The sequence below is a fragment of the Rhamphochromis longiceps genome, linkage group LG17 (genome assembly GCF_057381845.1).
Source record: "Rhamphochromis longiceps isolate RC_006_pf linkage group LG17, R_longiceps_female_GT1.1, whole genome shotgun sequence".
Classification (NCBI taxonomy): Eukaryota; Metazoa; Chordata; class Actinopteri; order Cichliformes; family Cichlidae; genus Rhamphochromis; species Rhamphochromis longiceps.
In genome coordinates this window covers 30,598,848-30,625,268 of record NC_140573.1, presented here as the reverse complement: position 1 = coordinate 30,625,268, position 26,421 = coordinate 30,598,848, and the positions used below count along the sequence as shown (strand labels likewise).

The window sequence follows — 26,421 nt, the reverse complement described above, 5'->3', positions numbered from 1 at the left end:
CACTTGAGCCTATTTTAAATATTTGGGCTCTCGTCCAGCTTCGTACGTCTGCAGCATGTACAAGCTTGTTCCGCTGTAATAAACATGTCTAGTATAAACTGCCATCACTTAGCATAATCAGAACTGGCTGAATTACAGGCTTTTTGAGCAGAGTGCATCCTGCTGCTCCACGACAGCAGTAACGAGATGGATTAGCCAATCATCATAAAACAGGATTGTTAATGGACACTGGCCTAGACATTATTTCATGGATATCATCACCTCTTGGTTCGGTTTCCTTTCACTTCTCTCCCATTTGCTTCTATTAATACAGATCCATTTCCCCATTTTTTTTTTAAATTCACTTCTGCTTTATATAAAGTCAACACCACTTTCTCCATTTCCTCCATTTCATTTCTTTTGTCCTCCACCTTTCTCTTTATCTTCGCCATCAGCCTCTAAAGCCTTATCTGCTCCAGATCCTGCTTCGCTACCAAACCTTTTACAATATGACTTGTCTGGCCAAGATCTATTAAATTCCCATCTCCTTTACTTGAGCAATCTCAGAGCTAATTAAACTCACAGACAGAGAGCGGCAGCAGACCGGCCTATTCACACACTGCTAATCTTGGTCTGGCGCACCGTTGAAGTAAACACGGCGCTGATGCTGCTGGCTTTATGCAGAAGTATCAGGAATGCAGATAATTAAAACTTTGTGAGGAGAAAAACTGTCCGCAATGGAGGGGACAAAGAAAATTCATATCACACTGGCACAGCAGAAAATGTGTACAGGTGGAGGGTTTAATTAGAGAGCCGCCATCTCTGTAAACAAATAAGAGCTGCAAGACTTATCATGTGTTTGTGCACCCATTTCATTCTGAAGTTAATTACTGTTATGGAGGGGCACAAATGCCAAAATCTGAAATAAATGAATAACTAACTCAGTAAACAAATATGCCAAATATGGCATTAATTCATTTCAAAAATATGAATTCATGAATTTATATTTGTAGTATTCATTTCTTTTGTTAATATTAGTTTCCCTTTGCATTCAACACTTTATTTCCCAAATAAATTTAAGTATCTATTAAAGTCATTTCTTTGTTAATTCATTCATGCCCGTGTTTATTTTTCATGTCAATTCTACATTTAATATCAAATGAACTGTTCACTGACTCACTTGTTTTAACTTATTTGATTCTAATAGTCTATTAAAATGAATTGAAAAATAAACCTCTTTTAATATCACTTTGAGCTTAATCTGTATATTTTCTCTGCATCGTCCTTGCTTTGAAGTATTTGAATTATTAAACTGACATATGCTTCTGAAAACACTGCTGATAAAAACACTTGTCAATAAATAGATTTGGGAACCTTTGAGTTCTTAAAATTATTAGCATTTTTACTGTGCTGCAACCAAGTCCACTTATTGATTTCATCTTCATTTCAATTCAGTCTCACATACAGTGGGATAAAGGCCAGTGTGATAAAGAGAGGGCTTGTATATGGGTGGATGTAAAGAGTCCAGAGAGCTTGTGTGTTAATCCAATGCTAACAGGATTAGAAGGTGATCATATAGTGCTCTGAGTTTCTGAGACATGCACAGAGGTTGAGGTCAATAACTAATCTGATTTAGGTCTGTGTATTATATGTATGTGTGCTCAAGTCTCCTCACTTGTGATTCTACAACACAGTGTCCTGATCCAGCAGCGCATAACCTCGTCTGGAGCAGGTTATGTTCAGAGTTTTGGTTCGTCATGGATTCTTTTTCCCATGACATGCTCTAACTGCCTACACTCATCATGGGCATGAATGCAATGGTAATTTGGGGCTTTTAATGAATCCTTTGAACTGTTCTTTTTCCAGGGTGGAATGAACAGACAACATACAACTTTAATAACTTCAAAAAAAAAAAAAAAGAATTGGGTGAACAAGTGTGACTTTATTTTTTTGAGCTGCAGAAGCCGACATACACAAGTTCAATGCCGTGTGGAGAAAAGATTGAGCTGTTTGGCCAAAATGACAAGACGAGTGAAGTTTAGGTTTTCAAACCTCAGAACACTGTACCAGCTGTTAAGCATGGTTATGGTAGTATTATGCTTTGGGGCTGTTTTGCTGCATATAGTACTGGTACACTGCACAAAGTGGATGGAATAATTAAGAAGGTAGAAAACCTCAAAGCTCTTCTTTACCTCAAATCAATATCCAGACAGTTAAAACCTGGACACAATTGGGTTTTCCAATTCTAAATACAAAGCAGGCTAACATTAAACTTCTGTGAAAATTACCAGAATATTCATGCCCTTGATGAGTGTATGTAAATATCTGACCAAAACTATAGTTTCAGCAATTTATGTCCATTAAGTTGGTGATGCAGATAATCTCTAAATATGTTTTTATAGATGTTTTTATCCTTATCTGCTGAAACATTTTACACTGCTAACTGCAGCTAGTAGAACAGATAATCAATCCATTTTATCACAATTTCTGCCCAACAACTGCAAAAATCTAGTATAAAGTCATTATGTTTGCTTGCTTGCCCCAAGTCATTCACTGGCTGATTATGATCTGCTATAATCCTGTGAGTACGTTGCCACAACATGATGACAGACTATGAGGAGATGATGATGAAGATGAGTGAGATGCTGAGGGGGATCAGAACCCACAGTTCATAATTACCCGTTCTCAATATTACCTAAAGTAATTACCCCTGGTAAACCTACTTTTTTCTTATTTGAACTGTAATTTTTCTCCTCATAAAATTCTTATGCTGGAGACTCAATGAGAAAATAAAGACATTCGTCATTTTTTATCAACTTTTGTATCTGTTTAGTTTGTGTATCTGAAAGGTCAGGAAGTGAGCATTAAGCGTGTGTTTAAACATCACACGTCATCAACGCGACTCGCAGAACAATACCAGAAGTGGCACCGCTAATTTCCCACACTTTGTCCCACGCCAGTGTGGCACGAATATGGGAGGAGGGGGGGGAAAAAAATGCATAAATGTCTAAGATAGCATTCATAAAACCCATGCAGCCAGTGGCCTGGTGAAAGACTTGTGCAAAGGTTTTCAGAGGCTCTTCCTTTTCCTTGTGCGTGAGGCAACATCTGATATTAATTTGGCTGATTTTATGCAGAGTTCAGATAATGAATTGTTTCTTTCAATCAACTGAAATGTACTAAATGTGATAAACAGCTGCTGGATGGTGTTCCATACAAACTGGGCTCTGAAAACTGGCAAGATTTTCATTTGTTTTTTTATGTTATTTGAAAGAAAACCTGAGACACAAGAGGAAGCTTATTTTATATTCAAGGTACCAGACTTTTTTTTTTCTTGCTCGCTCAGTTTGTTGGATCTATATTTTCCATTGATTTAATAGCCCATCATGCTGCTCCCAGCAGTTTTCCCTTGGGTGGAAAAAAACCCCCACATTCAGCTGAATGAACAGACCATTTAGATGACTGATTTTAACTCTTCACGTAAATGTGAAATAGCTTCAATTAATTCAGCAAATGTGCATATTTGCAGCCATTTCTGTGGTCACAAATCCCTCCAGTGGATGTATGTTTACTCTGAGGAAATGCTTCTTGACCAAGTGTTTATGAGGAAATTGTTTATTGTGTAAAGGTAGCCCACTATCCCAACAGCTGTATATAAACAAAACTTGCACAAACACTGTAAAGGAAAGGCTGGTCTTTCTCAATCTCTGTTATTGAAAACACTGTACAAATATCCGTCACTTCAATGCAACCCAGCGTTGCACTGACATACATAATTAGGCTGTAAAGAAGTTACAGTTGCATCCACATACTGTTTTTGCATTCATACACTCCTGTGTCCACATACCATGGACCAAATGCAAAGCTGTCCATCCCTTAACTGCCCATCCACTTCAAGGAATCTTTTGAGTTACAAATTGTCTGAACTGCTCATTTATGTTAATTATTTTCTGTAGCCACTTACAGTATATGCCTCATACATGTGAATTTAGCTATTCTGAATGAATAGCTAAATTTGAGTAACTATTTAAGGACATGGTTCAGAGTTCATATAAAGTCCCGATCAAAAGTTTAAGACCACTTAAAAAATGGCAAAAAAAATCACATTTTGCATGGTTGGATCTTAAAAAGGTTCCAAGTAGAGCTTCAATATGCAACAACAAGAAATGGGAGTGAGTAATAACTCAAATTTGCTTTCACTTTAAAAACAGATAAACTAATTTGCTATGTCATGTATAAACTGTGATGACACCTAATGGACAACTGGAGATCAGCGCTGCAACATTTGGTCTCAGCCCAATTAAATATTATAACTATCTGCAGATTTAATTGTTGCAATTAATCGTAAGCTCTCACTTATGACTCATCACTGAAGTCCAGCTGTTTTAGCTTCAGGTCAACTCAGTGTTGATTAGGATAAAGGCGCCTCTACATCCTCAGTCTGCCTAAACTGGCGAGTCAGAGCAAGAGATTTCTTCCGGGGGCTTTGAGCTTCAAAGAGGGAGCAACAGTGTGAGTTCAACATCAGGAAGTTGGCTGTCTCTCTTTTGTCAGGGAACGGACTTGCTTTCATGTTTCCTATAAAGCCGGTTTCCTGATAAGCAGCACAACTAAAACCCAACAGTGCACCGCCCTAAGTCAATGCCCTAAATAAACCTTGAACACGAATTGTCCAATTTTTAAGTCTCTTAATGTATATCAGAATTGTTTCACAAGTGTTCAAACCTTGTAATATCGGTTTTGATTAGTGTGAAAAGTAGTGACGAAAGGCTGGGAATTTGATATAACAATGAGAAAAGTGACTTTAGTCTAAAGCATGCGTGAAGCTATGTGAAAATTCATGCCTCTTGCAAATATCGTGACTGGTTGAGTGATGCTGATGATTCAGTTTATGTAGAAATTATAGATGTGGTTTTGTCTTAAATGACATGTTTCATTATTTTCTGTTTTTATTATACTTAACAAATCAAATGAAAATACTATCAACAACAACTGGGTCTAATGATTTGTCTGTTTATCCATGCGATCTTGGTAGCTGTGGCTAACTGAACCCCATGTTGCTCCCAGTGGAAGGCAATTACCTTGTATGGCAACCAATGATATGTTAATGAGAAACACAGTAAAGAGTTTTACAGAGCTTTGGTAAGGTTAAATGAGTGCAGACCTTTTATCTTAACCCAAGGTGACAGATTTGGGGAAATATAAGACTCAGACTTACTGAAAATTATTTCTGTCTGTTTAGCTTTAGTTTAGAGCCAGGAAGTAATTAACTTTGCTGGCTTTGTCCTTTTACAAGTACTGAACCCCCAAGAAATACTTCCATTCTGCTCGTTAAATAAGTATCTTCTGTTCATGCTCAACGGACAGTAAAAACTATTATAAACCAATTGATGTGATCCAATTCTCAGCACTTTTTTGATACAATGATGAGCTGTTCACTGTTTTAAACACTGAAACAAAGTTTTGTTTAAAACTTTCAAAGTCTTGAATAAAACCCACTGTCAATATATGGAATTAGTGGTAAAAAGATCATGAACCTAATCATTGAGAGTGTTACTCCCTCGTCTGTTTTTCAGCAGATTGATTACCCAGTCTTTATCTCCATCTATGTGATTGATTGATCACTTCCCATTACGCTTGTCCCGTAAAATCGAAGTGATCTGACTACAATGCCTCCACTGCCACCTCAGCTAAAAATGGTGGCTGGGGCCCCTGCAGCATTTCCTGAGAGCTGATGTCAATAAAAGGTTGTGATGAATCCTCAGACTCACCACCGGGAAGGCTATGAGAAATCAATTGCTAATAAATCTAATGCTTTACATCTCTATGGGGGGAGCAGAGCAGGTGCAGTGAACAGAAAGACTTGGTTGAGATTTAAAGTGGCCAGCCCTCACAGCACAAATAAAAGCTTTATGTTGAAAGGGGTTAGGGTTAACTTACCGGACTGAATTGCAGAAGCTGTGCAACTGTTCATCCTTGAAGAATAGCAGTTTAAGTATGTTGCAGACCAGTTGTATAGAGTTGTTGTACAAATGACTAGATGCATTTATGCAGAAAAACAATAGAGACTAAGGCTTGGCTAGCATTTCAAGTGTAGCCTTTCAATTCAACAGCAAATTACAGTTTTACATCTCCATGAACACCCACAGACCACCAGGAATGCTTATGCAGAGTTGTGTTTATCCTGTATACATTAAGATGGGAGCCCTACTGCAAAATTTATAGAATTCTGCTAAGCCTCACCCAATAAATATGCCATACAGTTTGGTACTGTGCCCAACAGCAGACGCAGCGTGAAACACAACACAGGAGCAATGGATGCTGAGTTTTATAGGGTTTCCCCACACAGCCACCTCTTATCAGTGAAACAGTGGCCAACTCTAACACCCTCCATCCCACCAGTAAGATCCAGCCAGAACAACCTCCAGCAATGTTATCAAAAAGCAAATGAGCAGCCAATCACCTCTCAGTTTTTCATCTAGCTTAGGCTCGACAGTTAATTACAGTGTCTGACTGTGGATGTGTAATTAGAGAGGCCTCCGCGAGTCGCCTGCATCCCGTGATAAATGTGATGCTTGATTAAAAACGGACAGAGCTCTGTACCCTGACTTAGTCAAACAATGCATAAATCAGTGTTGTGTACAGGCTGGGGATATGGTGTAAAATGCAAGGTTGTTGTTGTTGTTGATTATTGCTTCAACATGAAAAGCAAAGAAAGCCTGTTTTACTCAGGTCTTAATTTGCTGCGTCCCATTTTTTATCACCTCATACTATGTGAAAACAAGCGTTTATACTTAAACCCCAAACTACTATTTAAATGTAAAAGAAAATTTAAAGGAATTTTAGTTTAACTTCAAATTCAAGAGCACTGGGGGAAAAAGAACCAGTTTTACAAATTAATTGTTATGCTATGCTTAATTGCTTAATGTTATGGTTAATTCAATTAATTAAGCATAACAGAGATGCTTATTCATAAAACGGTCATCACTGAGTCACAGACTATTCCTTTACACTTTATCCCAACTGATTGAGTTTTTGTGAGTTGTCATGCCCCAGAGGCCCATTCTTGGAAAAGAAAAACCCTAATTAATTATAAGTCTATAATTATATTTCAATTAAAACTGCAATTTAATCAACCAGAAGTCTATGGCACAATCCAGGAGGGGATGTCCCTAAAATTGTTGTATTAATTTAGGCTAATGTTCTCTCTATTATTGCAAAATCAGGCCACCAAACAGCCGGACAAATCCTGTAGGAAGCCTTTGGACTGCATCATGGATGGAGAAGCATATTAATATATAACATATGAATATATATTTTGTTGGCTTTGGAATATGAAATGCTTTAAGATAACATTAGCTTTTGACTTCTCAGTGAGGCTCTGAAAACAGAGGTACCTGCATTTTGTTATATTCATATTACACTTGTCACAATACAAAACCGTCAATCTTTATGCCTTACAATAAAAGACACTATATGTGGTATTATTTTCAATAACACATTGCTAACAAAAGAAGTATTGTTTTAATGAAGAACAAGACTGGTCCGAGCAATTGTATTCACCTACAGCCTTGTAGGAAAAAATGAACGTGTGCACCGGCCAAGTTAATATTTATAAAGACTGCTTAACACTACATTGTTGTTGAATCGGGAGCTTTACCCTCACAAAACTTTGCCTAAAGATCAGGGGCCCGTTCTTCGTACGTCGCTTACTACATCCAAGATCAAATGACACATCCAAGACCAAACCATCGCGCTAACCGTGAGCTCGCTAATCCAGTTCCCCGAACACACCTGCTGTTGACGATTAGTACAGCTGGACGCAGTAATGTGACATCACTGGGTGTCGTAAAAGGGGCTACGCATCGATAGTAGAAACATTGATCGGCAACCCGCTGATTGGTCGGTGAAAATGTCGAAGGGGCGTGCTCGGTATTTTCCGGCAGCAGAGCAAGAACTCTTGATTGAGGGATTTCAGGAGTTTCAGAGTTTAATTAAAACGCAAGGGAACACTGCAAAGGCTGCAAAAGCAAGGAGAGAGGGCTGGCAGAAAGTTGCTGACAAATCAAACTCGTAGGTAATTTAATAATAATAATAATAATAATGGATTGGGTTTATATAGCGCTTTCCAAGGCACCCAAAGCGCTTTACGATACCACTATTCATTCACTCCCACATTCACACACTGGTGGAGGCAGCTACGGTTGTAGCCAGGCTGCCATATCGCGCCATCGGCCCCTCTGGCCAACATATGACACTATATTGTCCAATATCATATGGCATTATATTATATTATAATATGTTATATTATATCCCCTTTCACATTAGAGCCACAACAGGACCCACAAGAACATGGGAACAAGTAAAAGTGGAATACAGGAGTATTCTACAGAATGGTAATATTTATCTCTTAGATTGCTTTGCGTCTCTTGGCAAGGTAATACTGGCCTGTAATACTCTGTTAGTTTGTTCATAACAGCAACCAAGAAAAGGGCAGAGGAAAAAAAGACAGGTGGTGGTCCTGCACCCCCTCGTCAACAAGTTGGTTAAGTAAATAATACCCTCACGGGAATATCGATATCTCTCAATGAGCACACTGTCGCGCTGAGCTAAAGGATCCTGTCTATCCCGCAATATACGCTGAATTCTGAGGACTCTCCTTATCAATCTTGCACCTTCCGCAATGGGTGGCTCGCGTATACGGACAGGACATGGCTGCGACAGGCTTCCCAAATCCACCTTGGCTTTTATAGCCGTGGTCTCTCATCTTGATTACACGAAGTAATTTACAATTACTACTCTGAAATATGAATTACATCTGTAATAATCACATACATGTAATAGAATGTTAATAGTACATTTCCCTTTTTTAGGAAATGACCTGTATGTATCTGTGTGACATCAATAAAAGGATCAAGTGCTGCATTATCTTTAGTTACATTGATGTTATTTATTTATGGTGAAACAGTGGTGGAATATCGCTGTTGCTTTCGTATAAATGAAGCGGACATACCTGCGTGGCCGCGATCTAATCCTGTTTACATAAAGTAAACCTGCTCCCGAGCAGGTTTACGCTTACGGCTCTGTTGCTATGACAGCAAGTCCCGGATGAGCTTCGGGGAACCGAACGATCCAAGATCACGCGAAATCGTCAACAATCTAATCCAGCTAACTTACTTAGCGAGGTACGAAGAACGGGCCCCAGGGTTGCAGTCTTTAAGATGGGTTTGTTGTGCTGCTGGTTTGTTGTGCTGCTGTGCAAGTGTTCAGCTGCTAGTGAAGGGAGGGGCTGTGTGTCTACAGCAGTTCTGTGTGAAGCTGTGCATTAGCTGGAGGGGGTGAAGATGGCACTGCCGCTTTTAATACTGTTGAAAAATGGATATTAGTATCCAAGTATTTGTTTGTTCTTTTGATAACCACAAGTAGTATATCTATTCTTTCTTCTGGCATTTTCCTGTTTGAGGTTACCTGGGCTTTACTGCACCAGTTTTTTCTGTTTAGTCTTTACTCCCTCCCTTCATCATCTCCCACATGTTCATGAGTCTTCCTCATCATTCCGTGCATTTTGGGGTAGTTTTTTTTTTTTTTTTGCTTTTGTGTTTTGTCCATTTTTGGGACTCTTCTGTTTTATCAAGCATCACTAATTGAAGTTTTTTAATCTTCTTAATTTTGTCTTTCTCTTTCTCTTATGTCCATTTGTCTGCAGCTGGGTCCAACTTAGAAACAGTGTTGCAGCAGTACAGCCTGTCTACCACTAAATTGTGCAACTGAAGTCTCCATTAAAGAAAAAATTATTACATTGTAATTTTGTATCCAAATACTCTAAAATTGTATGTATTGTGACTATAATATTAAACAGCAGTTAAAATTCTCTTTCCTTTTCCTCTTTAATTCACTTCACCTTTTGCTTCTACAATCAATTCCACTGGCCTACTTCCAAATAGCTCCAGGTGTTGGCACAGTGACCTATAAAAAGGTGCACCCCCCGCCATCTAAACTAATCACTATGAAACACTCCTTCCATATTTGAATTGTAATAGTGGGTCCAAGACCAGGCCAGTGCCTGGCATTGATTGTTCTCTATGGGGAATAGATGGGTGTTGACAGGTCACGAAGAGTCGTGTCTCCGAAATGATTGCCAGTGTTCTCGTCTCACTTTTCACCCAAGTCCAGCTGTGTAACTTAAATGCACATGTTCAAATTTACACGCAGAGCACCAGGTGTGGACACAAAGCATCACCGATTCCCTCTCCGGTCTTGCTGGCCTAGTTTGTTCACTTGCAATGTCCTTAAAAGTAGCACACAGACATTTTTTAAAAAATTGTATTTTAAATTTTTTTTAATTCCTGAAGGTTAATCAAAAAATTATGAGGATTCTATAATCATACTACAGATCTTTGCCACTGAGACACGACTTCTGTTCAGACTTTGCAGTTTCTTTGAGAAACTGGATCGGTTTTGATCTGCAATCAAGATTATAATGAAGACAAGTTTAATTGCTGATGACAAATCACAGAGCCAGTAGAGGATTGCAGTGCTGCACCGCTACCAAGGGAGCAGCTGCAGAAACAAAGCAGCATTCTGTTTCTGCTCAAACGCTTTCTGTCTCTGATTAGGAAAAAAAATTCACTATAACGCTCTCCCAGAATCGTTTTGTAATCCGATCACAAATTTAAAAATGCAGCTATTTTGAGAATGTGGAGGATTTGCATTATACGTAAAGAATGGCTACGAGTCTTACAGAAAACAGTGTTCAGTGTCACATTCTGGACCAGTCAAGTTTCTCTGTGTTTTGACAGCTTTCAGTGGTCAGATTCACATGCAGAATTTGTAATGGCCAAGTAAGCTGCACTAACAGACCATACAGCACTGTATCCAATTCAGAATAGGCCCCTCTTTCTTCTGCCGTGACCAGTTGTCACATTCCAGCATTAGCCAGAGAGAAACGGCAGCTAAAGAGGGGTACCACAGGGGCCAACCCAAACTAAATCTGTCTTCTTTTCAAGGATCGGTGCTAATTATCTAAGATCTTTTCAAATTCTGATCTGTGATCTGTTAAACACGGCTGGTACAATGAAACTATTTTCCTGAACTTAACTTTAACACTGGAACCAATGGAGTCATCCCAAGAGTGGAAACAGCATCCATTTGACCCTCAAGTTTGGACAAAGCAAAAGTCGTCAAAAGTCATTCAAAGATAGTTTCATTAAAGACTTCTTTTGAAGCCTTTAATGAAACTATCTGTGGACTACTGGCAAGTGCATGGATTATGAAACTGATAAGATTTGGTGGATTACACAAAAACATGCTAAATTCCCTTCCCCGCAGGAGGTTTATTATAATCCAAGTTTGTCAAACTATCAGCAGGTGTTCTAAAATATATAGCTATGTTTGAATGCTGCAGGAAACTCTATTATAAAGACCATAAAACGCATTGTGTAACACTATAAAAAGACCATATTCCCCTCTGAGATAGACTGGAGGGAAAAGCAGACATGATGTCATATTATAACATCATGACAAGTGTATGGAAGACTGGGTTACAAGTGACTGTGGCCAAGTTGTTCCCTTTGTTATTCAATACATACATATTACACAAGGGGGCAAAAAGAAACTGAACTTTTCTCTAATGTTTCCACATATATGAAGGAAACACTTTAATTTGCTTAGCTTAGCTTAGCTTAGCAAAACAACTAGAAACAGGGCCAGCTAGCTTGGCTCTTCCTGAAAACAGATTCTGCCTGTAAGCCATGCTAATGATAATATATTGGATCGTTTCTATTCAGGGAAACTATTATATACTTTTTAAATTTTCTGTCATATATGTGAGATTCATATATTTAAAAAAGCACAAAGATTAGCACAAAAAATCTGGATAAGCTCGACAACTGCTAACTAATTCCTTTTTATTTGTACAAAAAAGGCAAAGTGTAAACTAGAGACCACCTTCCTCTGAGATTGCAATAACTGCAAGACCTGTCGAGATGGTTTTGCAGTTATTGTAATCTCGGCTATATACTCCATAATGTTGCAATTATTGAGTATATAGTAAAGTTAGGATTACACTTGCATATATACTGCAAATGTAAAGAGTTGGTCCGAGTGACATTCATTTTGTCAGACGGTGAGCACAAGGGTGCATGCAGATGTCCATGTGCCTGTCTGTTTGTGGTGACCGCATAAACTTGAAGAATTCACCCTCCGATGATAGATGTCCAAGGTGCAAGCAATCACCCGCCACTATGAGCCATATGTTCTGGACCTGCTCTGATTTGAACCGGTTTTGGTTATGTGTGTGGGAAAACAATTGATCCTAATCCGATGACAGCAGTCTTTGGTGTACTCCCAAACCAACACGGGATAACTTCTTATCAAATGAATGCAGTGGCTTTCTCATCTCTCCTGGCACGCAGGCTAATTCTTCTTAAATGGAAGGATTCAGGTCCACCAGTGTTTGTTCAGTGGGTGAGAGAGGTGATGAGGTGTTTGCAGATAGAGCATTTGAGATACAGTTTGAGAGGGTCTCAAAGTAAATACTACAAAACCTGGTCATCCTTTGTTGAATATGTGGAGAAGTTGTCATTTACTGAAGTATGATGTAATACTGCTTTTATCTGTGTTTGGGGGTTTTTTCTCTTTCTTTCTTTAGAGCCACCTACTATCTGTAGCAAGCCAAAAAGAACTGCGCACAATGCAGCCCCCCCTTTTATTTATGTATTTATTTTATTCTATTTTTGTTTGTTTTGGGGTTTTTTTGGTGGGTTTTGTTTTTTGTTTTGTTTTTTTCTGTTCGTTTGTTTGTTTGCCTTGTTCATGTGATAGTACTTTTTTTTGTATGTGCCCATAGATTACACATTTTTCTGCATCCAACTGGTTTGCCACTGCGTGGCGTAACCAGTTTCACAATGGCAGTGTTTGTAATCCTTGTAGCAACACAAGAGCGGTATCAACTCTTCAACTCTCAATAGGAAACAATCTGCTTCAAAAACAAATGATAGCATGCACCCTAATCTGAAGGGATATATGGCAAGATGCTACCTAGACAGATGTCTTTGGTTTGTCCAACAAGTATGTCAAGTATGTTTCTTCTGCTAACAACACTATTTATCAGTAGATGCTGCTGGTCATAGTAGGGGAAAAAACAGCAAGACCACAGAGTATAGATTAAATTGGCGCTGTCAGTCAGCTCAATAACGGTCTAACTTGAAGTGGTATCACAGTTACAGGGAGCCTTGGGGTGGGAGGGTATGTCTGTGTGTATCTTTTGATGAAATATGCGCAGTGTGACGGATGAGCTAGCCCATCACGCTCCACAGTGACTGCTAATCGGACTGCTTGCTGTGTGTACACAGCACAGATACAAATCTACCACAGGCCAGCACCTTTGGATGTTTCTTTGCTCACACTCACATGAAAGGGCATGATTGATTGCCTTTAATACTGAATTTCTTTTAATCAAGGGCAAACCAATTATAGTATCGACACATTCCAAGTTCTCTGGTGTCTGCTTCTTATCAAAGTGAAAGCGAAGACACATCACAGAGCTCATATAAATTGGTCTTGTTCTTATCCAAATAAAAAGCATGCATTATTCAATGGCCTTCAATACAGCCCACAAGATTTTAAAAAATGAAACTAACTAAAAGGCTAAACTGTATAGGATATTCAAAAATCAATTTAAAAGAAATTACAGAGCTGTCATAGCTTGTCATAAAAGCACAATAACTGTACAGCCTTTCCTAAAGCCACTGATCCATGAATATTAAAACTGCACCTCTGAAGAAAAAGAGAGACTGGCTGGTTTATCTCCAAAGCAGCCATTATCATGCAGATTTGCTGCAGTCCAAACTGCCATGTTTATTTAAAGAGCAATTCGCCTTATCTTCCAAAACTCCCAATACCTGCAAAGCCAGCCAGTGATTCCATCACAAGATTAACTCCAAAGAAAAAAAATAAGTTCAGTTTCTTTCTGTAAAAATGGGTGAGCAGACTATTGAACAGTGCTTAAAGGGCAGTGCAAAATAGGAAAATTAGCTTAAATGTTTCCTATCCTTGGCTTGGTAATTAGAGAGGATAGTTAACTTGAGAGATGATATGCTTTATGCTTCTAAACACAGAATAAGGACCTTGCAACTGAGCCAAACCTGAGTGACTTGGTGTTTTTTGACTGAAACGGTGTACCGCAAACCCGAAAAATGCAGCTATATGGCAAAACAGGAAATTAGTTAGAAACAGAACAGCTTCGGATCAAACCATGCTTATTTCACATTTCTGAATAAACCAACACTTTAAGAACAATAGAAAATGCTTTCAATTCCAACAAGCTACAATAATAATATTATTTCCCTTCATTATGCAGCTTGTGTCATCACTCCTCGAAATAGCCCTCTGTTACACCACAATGAGTCAGGGGCTAAACAACACAGTAGCATTGAGATGTCCACACTTCCTCTGTCTGTATTATCTCGTGTGATTCTCAACTTTTCGCACTTATCAAGAGGAAACAGGAAACAAAGAAAGGCTATCTCACTCTGCAGAGTAAATCAAGGGCATTGGGTGAGAAACAAACAAGCTATATGCCTTATAAACATTTATAACACTTCATCATGACCTCTTAGAGGCTTTGCTTCTGACCATTACATAAAAGGTAACAAATGCCAAATTTCAGCGTAATCACTTCACTCCTGCTACATCTCTGGACCACATACTATACCTTTGAGTAAAGGTAGCAGGGCTGTCATATGATCTCTCCTGAACCCCAAATCCCTCTAGCCCTCACACTAGCTTTCACATTCTCCATGTCTCAGGTTTTTATGAGGAGAGAATCACAAACTGACTTTCCCCCACACACAAACTGGGTATCTGCAGCCAGCCCTGTTCGGGCCCAGAAAGCCTTTTTCATATTACTATATTTTTATTAGCTGACCATGTGTGAAGCTAAGTTAGTGCCAAGGCTGCCAAGCTAATGAATCTCTACTGGTTTTGCGAAGCGCTTGACACTTGGAATAATAATTAAGGCACAGTGCAATCTGAGTGTACCATGCTGAGATGAATGGGAGTTTCATCGCAGCTCGCATGGCATAATCATTTTACTTCATCATATTCTAGGTATGTCCCAAACAGAAAAACAGTTTGGCAATAAAAAATAAATAAAAAGAACATTTATTCGTCATAATATTCTGGCGAAATTTCTACCCAGCTTAAAATAAAAAGCACTCCAAATATCCAATAAGCTGTAGCTGTTTAGTTGTAAAACACAATATGGTCAGCAGGATTGAATTCTTGAGTATTTTGTTTGCTTGTGTTTATTAAGAAAGAGTTGACACTCACATAGAAATACCTCTAAATTAATTCATTATACTATTTGTTGGGGTTAAGATTTGGTTGAGAGAGATCCAACCTTAGCAAAAACACCAGTGAAACTCATGTCATATGTTTCCAAGACTATCCCAAAACCCCTCTGCAACCACCTATTGCAACCTTCTACCATAAATAGAGAAAAAAGAAAGTTTAAAAAAAAAAGCCTCCACACCAAGCTCCCAGCTCATACCAACCACAAGCATAATCCATCAGCCCAATCATTTACACGACAATCTCCTGACGGCTTCCTCATCACAAGGGAAGGGCTGTCAGTGGTCCCCATACATGAAAAAACAAACCCTTCCACATCCATGAACACATCCTTTTAAGATTGTGATCAATGTTGGGATTTGGTTCAGACTCACTTTTCAATGTGTATTGAAACACGACTGCTTTGTCAAGTGCAGGGGAAAAAAAAGAGAGAAAAAAGGCATGTTTGAGTTACTGTCCTGACAGCTGTTCTGGGCTAGAAAAAACTCAACGGTCACTGAAAAATGATACACAATGGCTATTGATTACAAATGGTAGAAAGAGTGACCGTGTGATCCCCGGCTTCGGTTTGGTTTTGTATTACCCCCCAACTGCCACGACTTGTTTTGAAGTCCACCTCACAGCGTAAAGAGGGAATGTGGATGCTCACTCCTAAGTAATCCAATGCCACAGAAAAAGTGCCTTGCTTACAAAGAAAAGTTTAGTGCCCTGTGGTAGAAATTCAACCCCATGCTGCTGAACACAGTGATGAAGGGTCTCAGATTAAGAGGATACACGCATTTGGACAGATTATAAATTTAAGACAATGTTTTCACCACTTTATCTACAAACCTGAGAGTTCCGTCCTACCAAATCTAGCATAAGTGCCACATGACAAATCTGTGCCTTTGGTATGTGTATTGTGCAGAGGGCTGGCAATCTTGTAAGCAGAGTTGTCAGTGGCTACCACTGTTTTGGGATACGCATATGGTGTGTACACAGGGAGGGTCGTGGGACTGAGGTTTGGCGGTCCTGTCTTGGCAGAAAGGCGGGGCAACTGCGGCCTGTGGAGCACAAAGGCCAGCCAAGGGTTACTGCAGCAGCCTCAACCAGCCTCATGCATCGCTGGGATCTGATGGGACAAGGAGGGACAACCTAAAAATAACAAATCCATCTCTTTTGTGTGTCTCTGTATTGGGTGCAAGCATGATACAAATATTAGGTGTTCCTTAATAGCTTTGAAAAAGGCACTGAGAAATGTACTGACGGTTTTTTAACATGTTTGCAACAAGCAGATATGTTTATCACCGATTTACCTGCCAGTTTACTATCTGCTTAATTTTTTTGACCTATGAAATGCAAGAAATGCCAATATCAGTTAGCAAAAACTCAGCAACACTAGTAAACCTAAAGACGTTTAGTTTATCATTACACTGGGGAAAGAATACATTAGTTTCTTACTATTGAAAAATCAGATTAGTTGAGGATTTGACATTTTTGCCTTTAAAAAAACAACAACAACAACCATGACCTAAATGCTGTATGTGAATTGATTAATGATTTTAAACAAAAGTTTATTTCATTAATGACCAGAATTCTACCAAAAGCAAATTTGTGGAGTAATGTATTAACAAAATAACAGTGCAAGTGTTTTTCTCAGAAGAACATGTCAGTTCAGAATAAATAAATGAGAGAAGGCTGAAGCGGACTGGATATGTTTATGATAGTAGGGTAAACTTTTCAGTTAGAAAATGCTGGCGACTGTGTGCAGTCTTGAGAACCAACTCGAGTGGAAAGTAGCATTTATCAAGGGAGTTCCACCATACAAATCTGTGTGTAACAGACAACATGTACAATGTGCAGAACACAAAACATTGTTTACTGTCAGATCCCAAACCATCTGTGTGGTATTAAAGTTATTGTTACTGTACCACATGCGTAAATGTGTGCACTGCTGTAGACTGTGAAACTGAATTTAATCTGTGCCCTGGGGCTGGTGTCGCACATCCCACAATAAGAAAGCCTTGCCTTTGTAAAACCTAGCTTTGTTTGGTATGAATATCCAACAGTATGTCAGAAAAGCTTAAAAGGTCCACTTAGTCCACTTAGGATTGAGGCCTTATCACAAACAAGTAGCACAGCACTGCAGGAAAAGTATGAGAGATTGAGGCTGTAGTCACACAATCCCAGAAACTATATAGCTTTTTACAGTTTTGCTAGCAAGTAACTGGTGAATGTTTGCAAAGATGTTTACCATACAAATTACAAGCTATTGCAAGGAGCTAGCAACAGCAAGCAACCTCCCACAACCACTCCCCAACTGGTTGGGAAACACACATTTTTCCCCTAGTTACCAGTCGTTATTCAGGGTGCCTGACCAGTCTCTTGGCCAGGGCTCTAACAACTGCTTTCACAGCAACTGCCAGAAACTTCTCACATCCACTCGCATCTAGCTGAAAAATACATTTTTTTCTGGTTGCCAGGCAATTGCTAAATGGTCTTTAGGCCTGTGTGACTAGCGCTTTCAACGTAGAGGACCCGGGAACACAGTTCATACAACATCACTTAATGAGGAGGCAGGAATTGTGACCCATTTAAGATAAACTAGTATCACGCAAATGGAGCTGTTTGCATTGTTGTGTGCATTTGCGTAGTGTAACCTTGAAACTGAAGATTTAAAAGGAAACTTAATCTTCACCTTACAACTCTACAATGACAACTTTAAATCAATAAAACCTCTCATAAGATGGTTCTGATCAACAGAAAATGTCTCAGTGCCCCTTTGTTATGAAGAAAAATCTCTGCAAGTGGTTTTATTTACCACTCCTGTAAAAGCTTTGAGCTCATGCCATTTCAAGGAGATTGGCCTTGATATTTCATTCTCTGTCTTCAGCTGATCTATTGCCATTTGTTCCCTTAAACGTGGAGCTAGACAACCACTATAGGGGAAATCTAATTCACCCAATTCAACTTCCTGACTTCTCCAAGCCTTCATTTTTGGCCTGAAAACAGTTTTGAAGCCACAATATCTTAAAGGTCGACCACTAAGTGCTTACGTTGACTAAATCTGCAAGTAATCAAGATGAGACTCCTTCCCCTGCCTTCCTATTGTTTTAATGATAGTCTGAGGTCTCCATCCCAAGTGTAAGGAGTCTGCAGAAACAAGACATCAATGGCAACACTTCTTAAAGCTAGGGAGCAAAAACATATGTGAATGGTTATTGGGTGCATATGATGGTGACATATTACCAGAAAAGATTTTTTTTCACCACGAAACCACACTTTTCATGAGGTCTGCCCATTTCTCCTCGAAAGCACATAATCCTTTAGTACGCAAATCTGGTTAAAAGTTCCTTGCCTCAAAACTATCTCAAATTACTGTTCATAAAGACCCTTTTTCATCAGTTATCCTTACCACACTTTAATTCTGTCTTCAGGCATTTTACACTCAAAACTCTTCCTGACAGACACAGGCCGTTTCACCTCAGCTGGATTACTTGCTCCACACATAGTTCAGAAAAAGAGACTTTGTTCAATCATTTGATTAGCTTTCCTCTTGCCTCAATATTTAGCATCTCCAAGCACATACTGTAACTTAAACAGCCTCAACGCAACTAGGGCAGATGTTTTAGATAATTATTCCACTAGAGGCAACGGGATTCCTGGCAGCATTTAATATGGTGGGCTGAAACTGATCACAACGAGCCTCAACCCATAAGAGATAATAATTATGAGCCGTTATGATAAACAGATTTGATCGAGAGGTGACAGGGGGCATTTGGTTAGAAATGACTTTTTTGTGCAATGTGCTAATTATAATTTTTCATTTCCTCAGCCTCAAAAATAAGTTATTCCAAAACATTAAATTGTTTCTTACTGTTTCAGTCATGATACCATGTGTCACCACATCCGCGGTGGTGGATATTTTAATGAGGTATTTCAGTAATGGGTAATGTAACAGCACACGAAAGAAGTTTTTCTTCAATGCTTTTTGCCAAATAGGCTCTGTAAGACCTGGTTATCATTTTTTGAAAATATTTGTGTGGAAATGTCTTCAATGTGCATTATTTTTTAAAAGTGAGGAGGAGGTGACTTTTCTGTTTGTAACATAAAGTCCAGCTGTATGCATCTACGGAAAACTGCCCCTTAACTCCTTTGATCCATGTCCCCAGTAGAACTTCCTGATGAGGTTAGGGTCTTAATCATTGCTTTAAAGCATTTTTGAATACAGCATGATGTTTATTTTGTAAAACTACAATCCCATTAGCTTCACAAAGAACAATACAGCAGGCTCTACTGTGAGAAGTCGCAACTATATACAGCGTAAAAGGTAGATGTAGCAACCATGACATCACCCACTGGTTTCTAAAGTCCTGTTTTGAAGCCTCAAAGTCTTTTTGCAACCACAACTATCACCATCTGGTGGCCCTCGGAGAAAAACCAGATTTAAGGCACTTCTGACCTGCATACATGTTCTACTGTTAATGTACACTATCACATGAGCGTGTGACATCTGGTTTCAAAAGGTTAAGACAGAAAAAGTGAAATACCTGCTGCTGAAAACTAAATATAAAAGAGGAGAGTTTTGGGGGGTTTTTTGCCTCCCACTACCTACGGTTTGGAGCTATTTTGGAAAAACAAAGCATTCTGTCTCCTTTAGATCCTCCTTTTAGTCTGGCTTTCATAGAGCTCACTGTGGCTGCTTCTATATACAGATCCTCTTGCAGTTCTCTTAGCCAGGGTGTGCCACAAGGTTCTGTTTTGGGGCCTTCATTGTTTATGCACCGACTTTCATAGGTGCTTAAGATTATATATAAAGTTGGAAGGCTTAACAATGGGGAAACATAAATCCTTGTTTGTGCTCTGAACAGATTTGAGCCTCAGGTAATATAAACTCTTGTCCCCTTTGCACGGTTACCAAATCTTTTATCAGGAACCTTGGGGTGACTTTTGACTCTGCTGTTACTTTGGATGTTAATGTTACATTTCTGGTTAACTTTAAACTTTCAGAGGTCTGCATGGAAGAGCACCAGCATACATCAGTGAACTTTTACATCCACACATTCCCTTAGGTCATGTGATCGGGGCATGCTGGCTGTGCAGCATACAAGGCCGAGATCTAAAGGAGATAGAGCTTTTGCAACAGTGGCCTCCAGACCCTGGAACTTTCTCCCACTGAGCTTAAGATCTGTGGACTCAGTGGTCTCTTAAAGGTTACTGATATAAAAACTATGTAACCATCAGTATTTGCATAGTTTAAGGATTTTTTTTGTTTGTTTGATTTTTTTGCTTTAGCAAGAGCTTGACTGAGTTTTGATATTGTCTATGTCTTCTACAAATCCTAGAAATTTAGTAGTCAAGTAGAACTACACAATCATCAGTACTCAGTTTGACACCAAAACAAAACGATTATCCCTGAACACAAACTCCTATACTGAAAATTTAAGTAACAAAATTAGACAGAAGTGAAACATAATGAAATGTTAGTAGGCTGCTCATTGACCAGCCTAACACTACTGTGAGGTATAAAGTTAGTCACATTAAATTACCTCAAGGCTGATTTTTACAACGGCAATACCAGATGTCTCAAGCAAAAGGGTAACATAAATTTTTAGGGTAATAAAAGAAGGACAGAACATTGGATATTGTTTAATGCTGAAGTTTTTAAACAGATCTAGATGCTGGTCTATTAGATACATTGCTAATATTAGAAGTATTTCGTCCCTTTGTCTGAGTAAAGGTATTGCAAATACCAGTTCTGGCAACATCCCTACTATGTTCAGTAACAGACTGGCTAGGGCGTGCCTCCCTCCCCCCTCCCCTCAAAAAATAACCTGTAGAACATGTAACTGTTAGATCCAGTTAGACTCAGGTAACCTATCTTGTTTACATTATGTTTATGTTTGAGCTGATAGAAAAATATTACAACAGAAAAAAAATGGCTATATGGCAGCTGTACAGAAGACAAAAGAAATACTTGAAAACTTTTTGTGTAGTTAACTCCTGATTCAGTCTGCTGTTGAGCACATAGACATGTAAAATCCTTACTATTAAGTGAGCATGCTTCCACAACGTGACTACATACAGAAGGAAGCAAGAAAAGCAGGATTTTCTGGATTTGATTCTGTTTTCTCTGAAAGTGCACAAGGCAGTTTTGTTTGTTTTAGTAAGTGTTCCACAGTGCTAAGCAATGTGTGCATCATTAACATACATAATCCATTAGCACTTCAATTCAAAGCTATATGGTTTGAACTATGATGAAAGGGTGCTCCTAAAAGGCAATCTCATCTTGATGCATTTATTGGTTAACCACAAAACCCGAGCTAGAAAAGGAGCAGATGCTGCAACTAACAGACTCTGTGATCCTCAGTCTTCACTGTGCCACTTCTTTTGACTCACTATATGTGTGGTATATTTAATTAGCGCTGAAAATATGGAGATTTTTACAGTGCACTTTTCAGGACCACGTTGTGCCATACAACAAAATCCATACGTAGCCAAACTTGTGCAGCCCCGGGAGATGAAACTGTTTGGCTAAAACAAAGAAGGAAGATGTTTTCACTTCAATCCCCTTGGGGACCGTAATGCACTTCTGAGCTGAACAGAAGGTCTGTGACGTTACTGGGGTCACAGATGTTTCTTGGAGACACTGAAAGCCACTTAGCATGCATTTCATTTCTCTCCTCATTCATTTATCTCTTGTCCTTGCCTCACATTTGGCATCCGCTGAATAATGCCATCTAAGTGAAGACATCCATTCAGCCACTTGATCCATTAGTCAAAAGGTGTGGTTATAAAATCAATATTATTGAGATGTCAGAATTACACGGAGCCACATTTGTCAAAGCTGCGATGATGGGTATTCAAAGGAAAGTTCAGAGGTTATGGTGAATACATTTTCCAATCTATTACCAAATCTCTCACGCAATCAATCTGACAAATACAAACATCACCACTATGGACATTTTGTTTTTTATGGATGAAACCATAGATGAAAAGTCTGCCCTTACATTTGGCTAAACCCAAGGAAAGCCCTACAGTAAAAGAAGTCTTGATCTTTTTCCCTGAGTCAAATATGGCCTGGCTCAACTCCCCTCCCAGCTCCCGTAAAACTTAGTCATTTCACACGCAGAGGCTTTTCATTGTGATTACCACTGGCCAAGAGACTTCTTGGCCAGGCCCTGAGCAATGCCCAGGAAAAACACTTGACATGATTGAAAAAGCAGAGACACGCCATAACATCCCCACAACTCGGAGTGCCTGAATTGAGAGGTTTTATCTGCTTCAGCATCTTGTGTAGGATGCTAGGAGCTGCATGTGACATGTAATGAGAATTTGATTAGAGAGTTAAAGGTAAGATAAGATCACGTAAGCTCCCTACCAGGGGACAAACAAACTTGACTACAACCAAATCAGTCTTTGCAGAGAGCTCCGTACCAGAACGATTAGTTGAACTCTCCTCCACTTCAATCCTTCTCCCACCTTAACCTTTTGCTCATAACTCTCGTTCAAACCCTGAGGGAAGAGACCGGGAGCGCACGACTCTTGACCCCAAGAGAGGACTCCGTTTGATGAACGACCAGGGAATGTCAGACCTCTGATTGGTATTCAGCCTCCTCCATCTGAAAGCACTGAACCAAAACACCAGTTCTTGTCCCCCAGAGTGTAAATTACCATGGTGACTTTGATAAATACACAATGTTGGGTGGGGGAGATACTGAACTTTCACTGACGGGATGAAGAGCAAGCGTAGGCTGGAGTGGGCAGAGCAGTTCCCCCGGATAATCTTTCACCGACTGGCTTTTTGACAACCTTGCAATGCCGTGCAGACAAAGCCGATGGCCACAGAACCTCTGGGCATTTTTACAGGGGGATACTTGGCGAGGTGCGATGTAACTGAAGATAGAATACGAAATTTATTCCTACCACCACTCGCACGTTTCTGTGCTGCGTCACCTCCTTTTTCTTCACTCCGTCCTACTCAAACACAGCACACAGAGGGGTCACCGATGGTGCTGATAAGTGAAAGTGGGGGGATATTTTGACTTTTAAGGGCTGTCCATAGATGCTAGCCAGGCAGCAACCTTTCTGACTGAGCTGTGGCTGAATAAGGGAGGGAGCCTGCTCTCGGTCTGTTCATGCTTTTAATCCACAGAGAAACCTACCGCATACCTTGCATATCAGCAGCTTCGCCCCATGATTCAACACTTGATAATGGAAGATGAATTGATATCAGGATTCACAGAGCCAAGCTCTCTTTATGGCCATATACAGTATTTCAAGGTCAGTGGGGAACTATCTGTCCAGATGTTCTTTTTCAAAGGAGCCCAGCTGTGCTGCAACTCCCAGGCATTTACATTACAAATTGGCGATTCTAACAAGCACAGATGCATTGCGAGCACACCCACTCCCTGAAATGTACCACATTTTTCTCTTTTGTACATGCCTAGTGTCACCTAATCTGATCTTCTGCATTTTGTTGAGCCCCTTATGCTTATGGAACCATCTATCTTACTGGTTTGCGCACATCTTTTTTCCTTTTTTACTTCTCAGACTGTATGAAGACAATAAAGACCAATTGCAGTTTCTCCAGAACTAGGAGAATTATGTTTTACAGCATTAAAAAACGAACATTTGGGCTCTTGGCTGTTAATTGGATATAGTGTATAAAATAGGTGAATATTTGTCAGCGTTTTATAGGCTAAACAATAGAGGAGTCAATGGAAAAAATAATGAGCAGATAAATCTTGCTGATGCAGATATCCCTAAACATAAGACTTCTGTATGTTTGCTTTACAGTGGTCATAACTTTGAGTCCCGTTTTGTCCACCTTTACATTTTACAGTAGATCCCTGTCCATCTCTGTCCAGAGGTTCTTTCTAATCGCTCTTCCATAGCTATTAAAATGCTGGCATGTTTATTCAGCTGTTTGCAAAATCACTCCCGGTTTAAATTAGCCTTATTCCCCGGAGAGTAGGGCATTGTTAGAACAAGCATGAGTGCAACACAAAGAGCATCAGAAGCAGTGCATGTGCATGCAGGCGAGGGGACCAGGGCTGCTATCGGTTCACAACGTGTTGAACTTGAGCTGTGAGGTTCCTTACTGTGGAAATAAACCCCGCGTCTCTGTGGACTTTAATCATGTCCATCATACTTAAGAATTATTTGTGGGGCTAAACACAGAACATTAAGACGTACACTTAGTCATGAGGCTATATGAACTCAAGAGCAGCTCAAGTTATATGAACGCACAGTTGAGCACAGTAGATGCTTTAGGAATATTACAACATTTATTTAACGCTTGGGTTTTAGTGCACTCCCACCCCCTCACTCTGTCTTTGTGTCTTGCCTTAAGCCGACAAATAAGCGGTGATTCATCACAGGCTACAGACAAAAGCACATGCAAACATGCGGACAGGAGCAACGACCCGTCCCTCTCCGCTTCCCTTCCGTGCCGACGTACCCGGAGGAGATGACAAGTGTAGGAGCGGGCTGTGATGTTGTTGGCAGCGGCGCTGCTACGCTCTGTAGGCGAAACCTACCTGTCATCGTAGCAGAAATCTGCGTCCAGCGTGTTCAGATAGAGACCCACAGCCACGGCGGTGCACACGAGCTCCGTGATCATCTCTCAAAACCAAAGTGGGAGAGGAACCGGGATAGAAATGATTGGAATCAGGTCCCCTCGTCTCTCTGTTTGTGTGTCTCTCTCTCTCTGAAGTCTCTGTTATTATGCTCTCAATTCAGCCGCTCGGCAGCAGAGCTCTACAGGCAACGCAGGGCATTTTCCCGTGTCATGCAAAGTGTGTCAAAGTTTCCCTTATCACCCTCTAACCCATTGTGCTGTGAAACGCGTCAAGCCTGGAGAAGTGGAGGTGCAGCTGTCGCCCGGTCCGGCTCGGAACGGTGCGCATTTCTGTGCTGCGGTGCCTTCAGTGTGAGCATCTCCCTGCCTTGGCACTGGAGAGAGCAGAGCGGGGAGACGCATGTGGTTTTCAGGGAGGGTGAGCATGCGCAATGGGCTCTGCATTGGCGAGAAAAGGGAGAAAAGGTGGCGAGTGAAGTAAGGATTTGTGGTTTTGCGTGTTACTGATGGGCTACACTGCAAATCAATTATAAACAGGGAGTCATGCATGAAATGGTAGTTGCAGATTGTTGCCATGACAAGATTATATTTTTGATTTCATGGCACGGAATCCAATTTTAACCAAAAATGAGGAACAGACTTCCATAGGTCAGGACCTCTGTATTCTTCTAGTGTGGCACGGTAAATATTATTAGTCTAAAATATGACATGGTGTTACAATGATGTAACTGTGAGCTGGAAAACAAACCTTTGGGGAGTAAAAACACACAAAAAAAAAAACAATATTAAAATAAAAGAAAGCTTTGGTTGCCGAACAAGTGCCACTCTCTGGAGCTAAAATAGGATGCAAACATCAAAGTGTAGTTCCTCCAGTTGCCACTTGATGATCCTAAAGCTAATCAGTTTCTATAGATTCACATTTTAAAATGTCACACTAAAGCTGTGAAATTTACATGTTTTTAGCCTGGGTTTGGTCTTCATAGCCAATTTGCCTCTTTAATACAGTTTTTAAGTTACTCTTGAATTTTTCTGTAGCTTAAAATTAGAGCCAAAGCAGCTTTGATTGACCACTGTGCTGACACAGCTGATCGCTAACCTTAGCTCATAGCTCACCACTTCACCTTCTAATTTTTGACACTAAGAAGCAAACATGTCAGTTGCCAAACTGTTACCACTGAGACTTTGAAATGCAGAGCACAGAGACTGAAATCACAATGGCCATGAGTATCTTTTGTGTCCACATGGTGTATCTGAAATAGGATTTGAATGGTTGAAATTCAGGTTGCTGCGGTGGTCTTCATGTGACTTTAGAAGGGAGAATGGTCACCATCAACCCTTAGCCCCCTTAGGGATTCAGTAGCTCTGCTGCGATCCTACTGGTGGAGGATAGAGGCGAATTCACACAAGGTTGCTTTGAATGATTTTTTAATTCCACAGTTCTATCGTGTTTGAAGCGGTCTTCTCTAACCAAGGATGAGAGGTAGATAAACAGTGCCTCCATCCAAAGGGAACAAATGGTTGCTGTATTG

General features: G+C 39.9%; 1 protein-coding gene across 1 annotated transcript in view; it reads right to left on the bottom strand.

The window, feature by feature from the left end:
* Positions 1-25,277, bottom strand: part of LOC146649952 (protein O-mannosyl-transferase TMTC2-like) — a 72,477-nt gene extending 47,200 nt beyond the window's left edge. The window contains exon 1 of the mRNA XM_085386755.1: positions 24,852-25,277. Coding sequence (XP_085242881.1) covers positions 24,852-24,934 — 83 coding nt within the window. The 5' untranslated portion in view covers positions 24,935-25,277. The remainder of the gene's footprint in view (positions 1-24,851) is intronic.
* Positions 25,278-26,421: the final 1,144 nt, after the last annotated feature.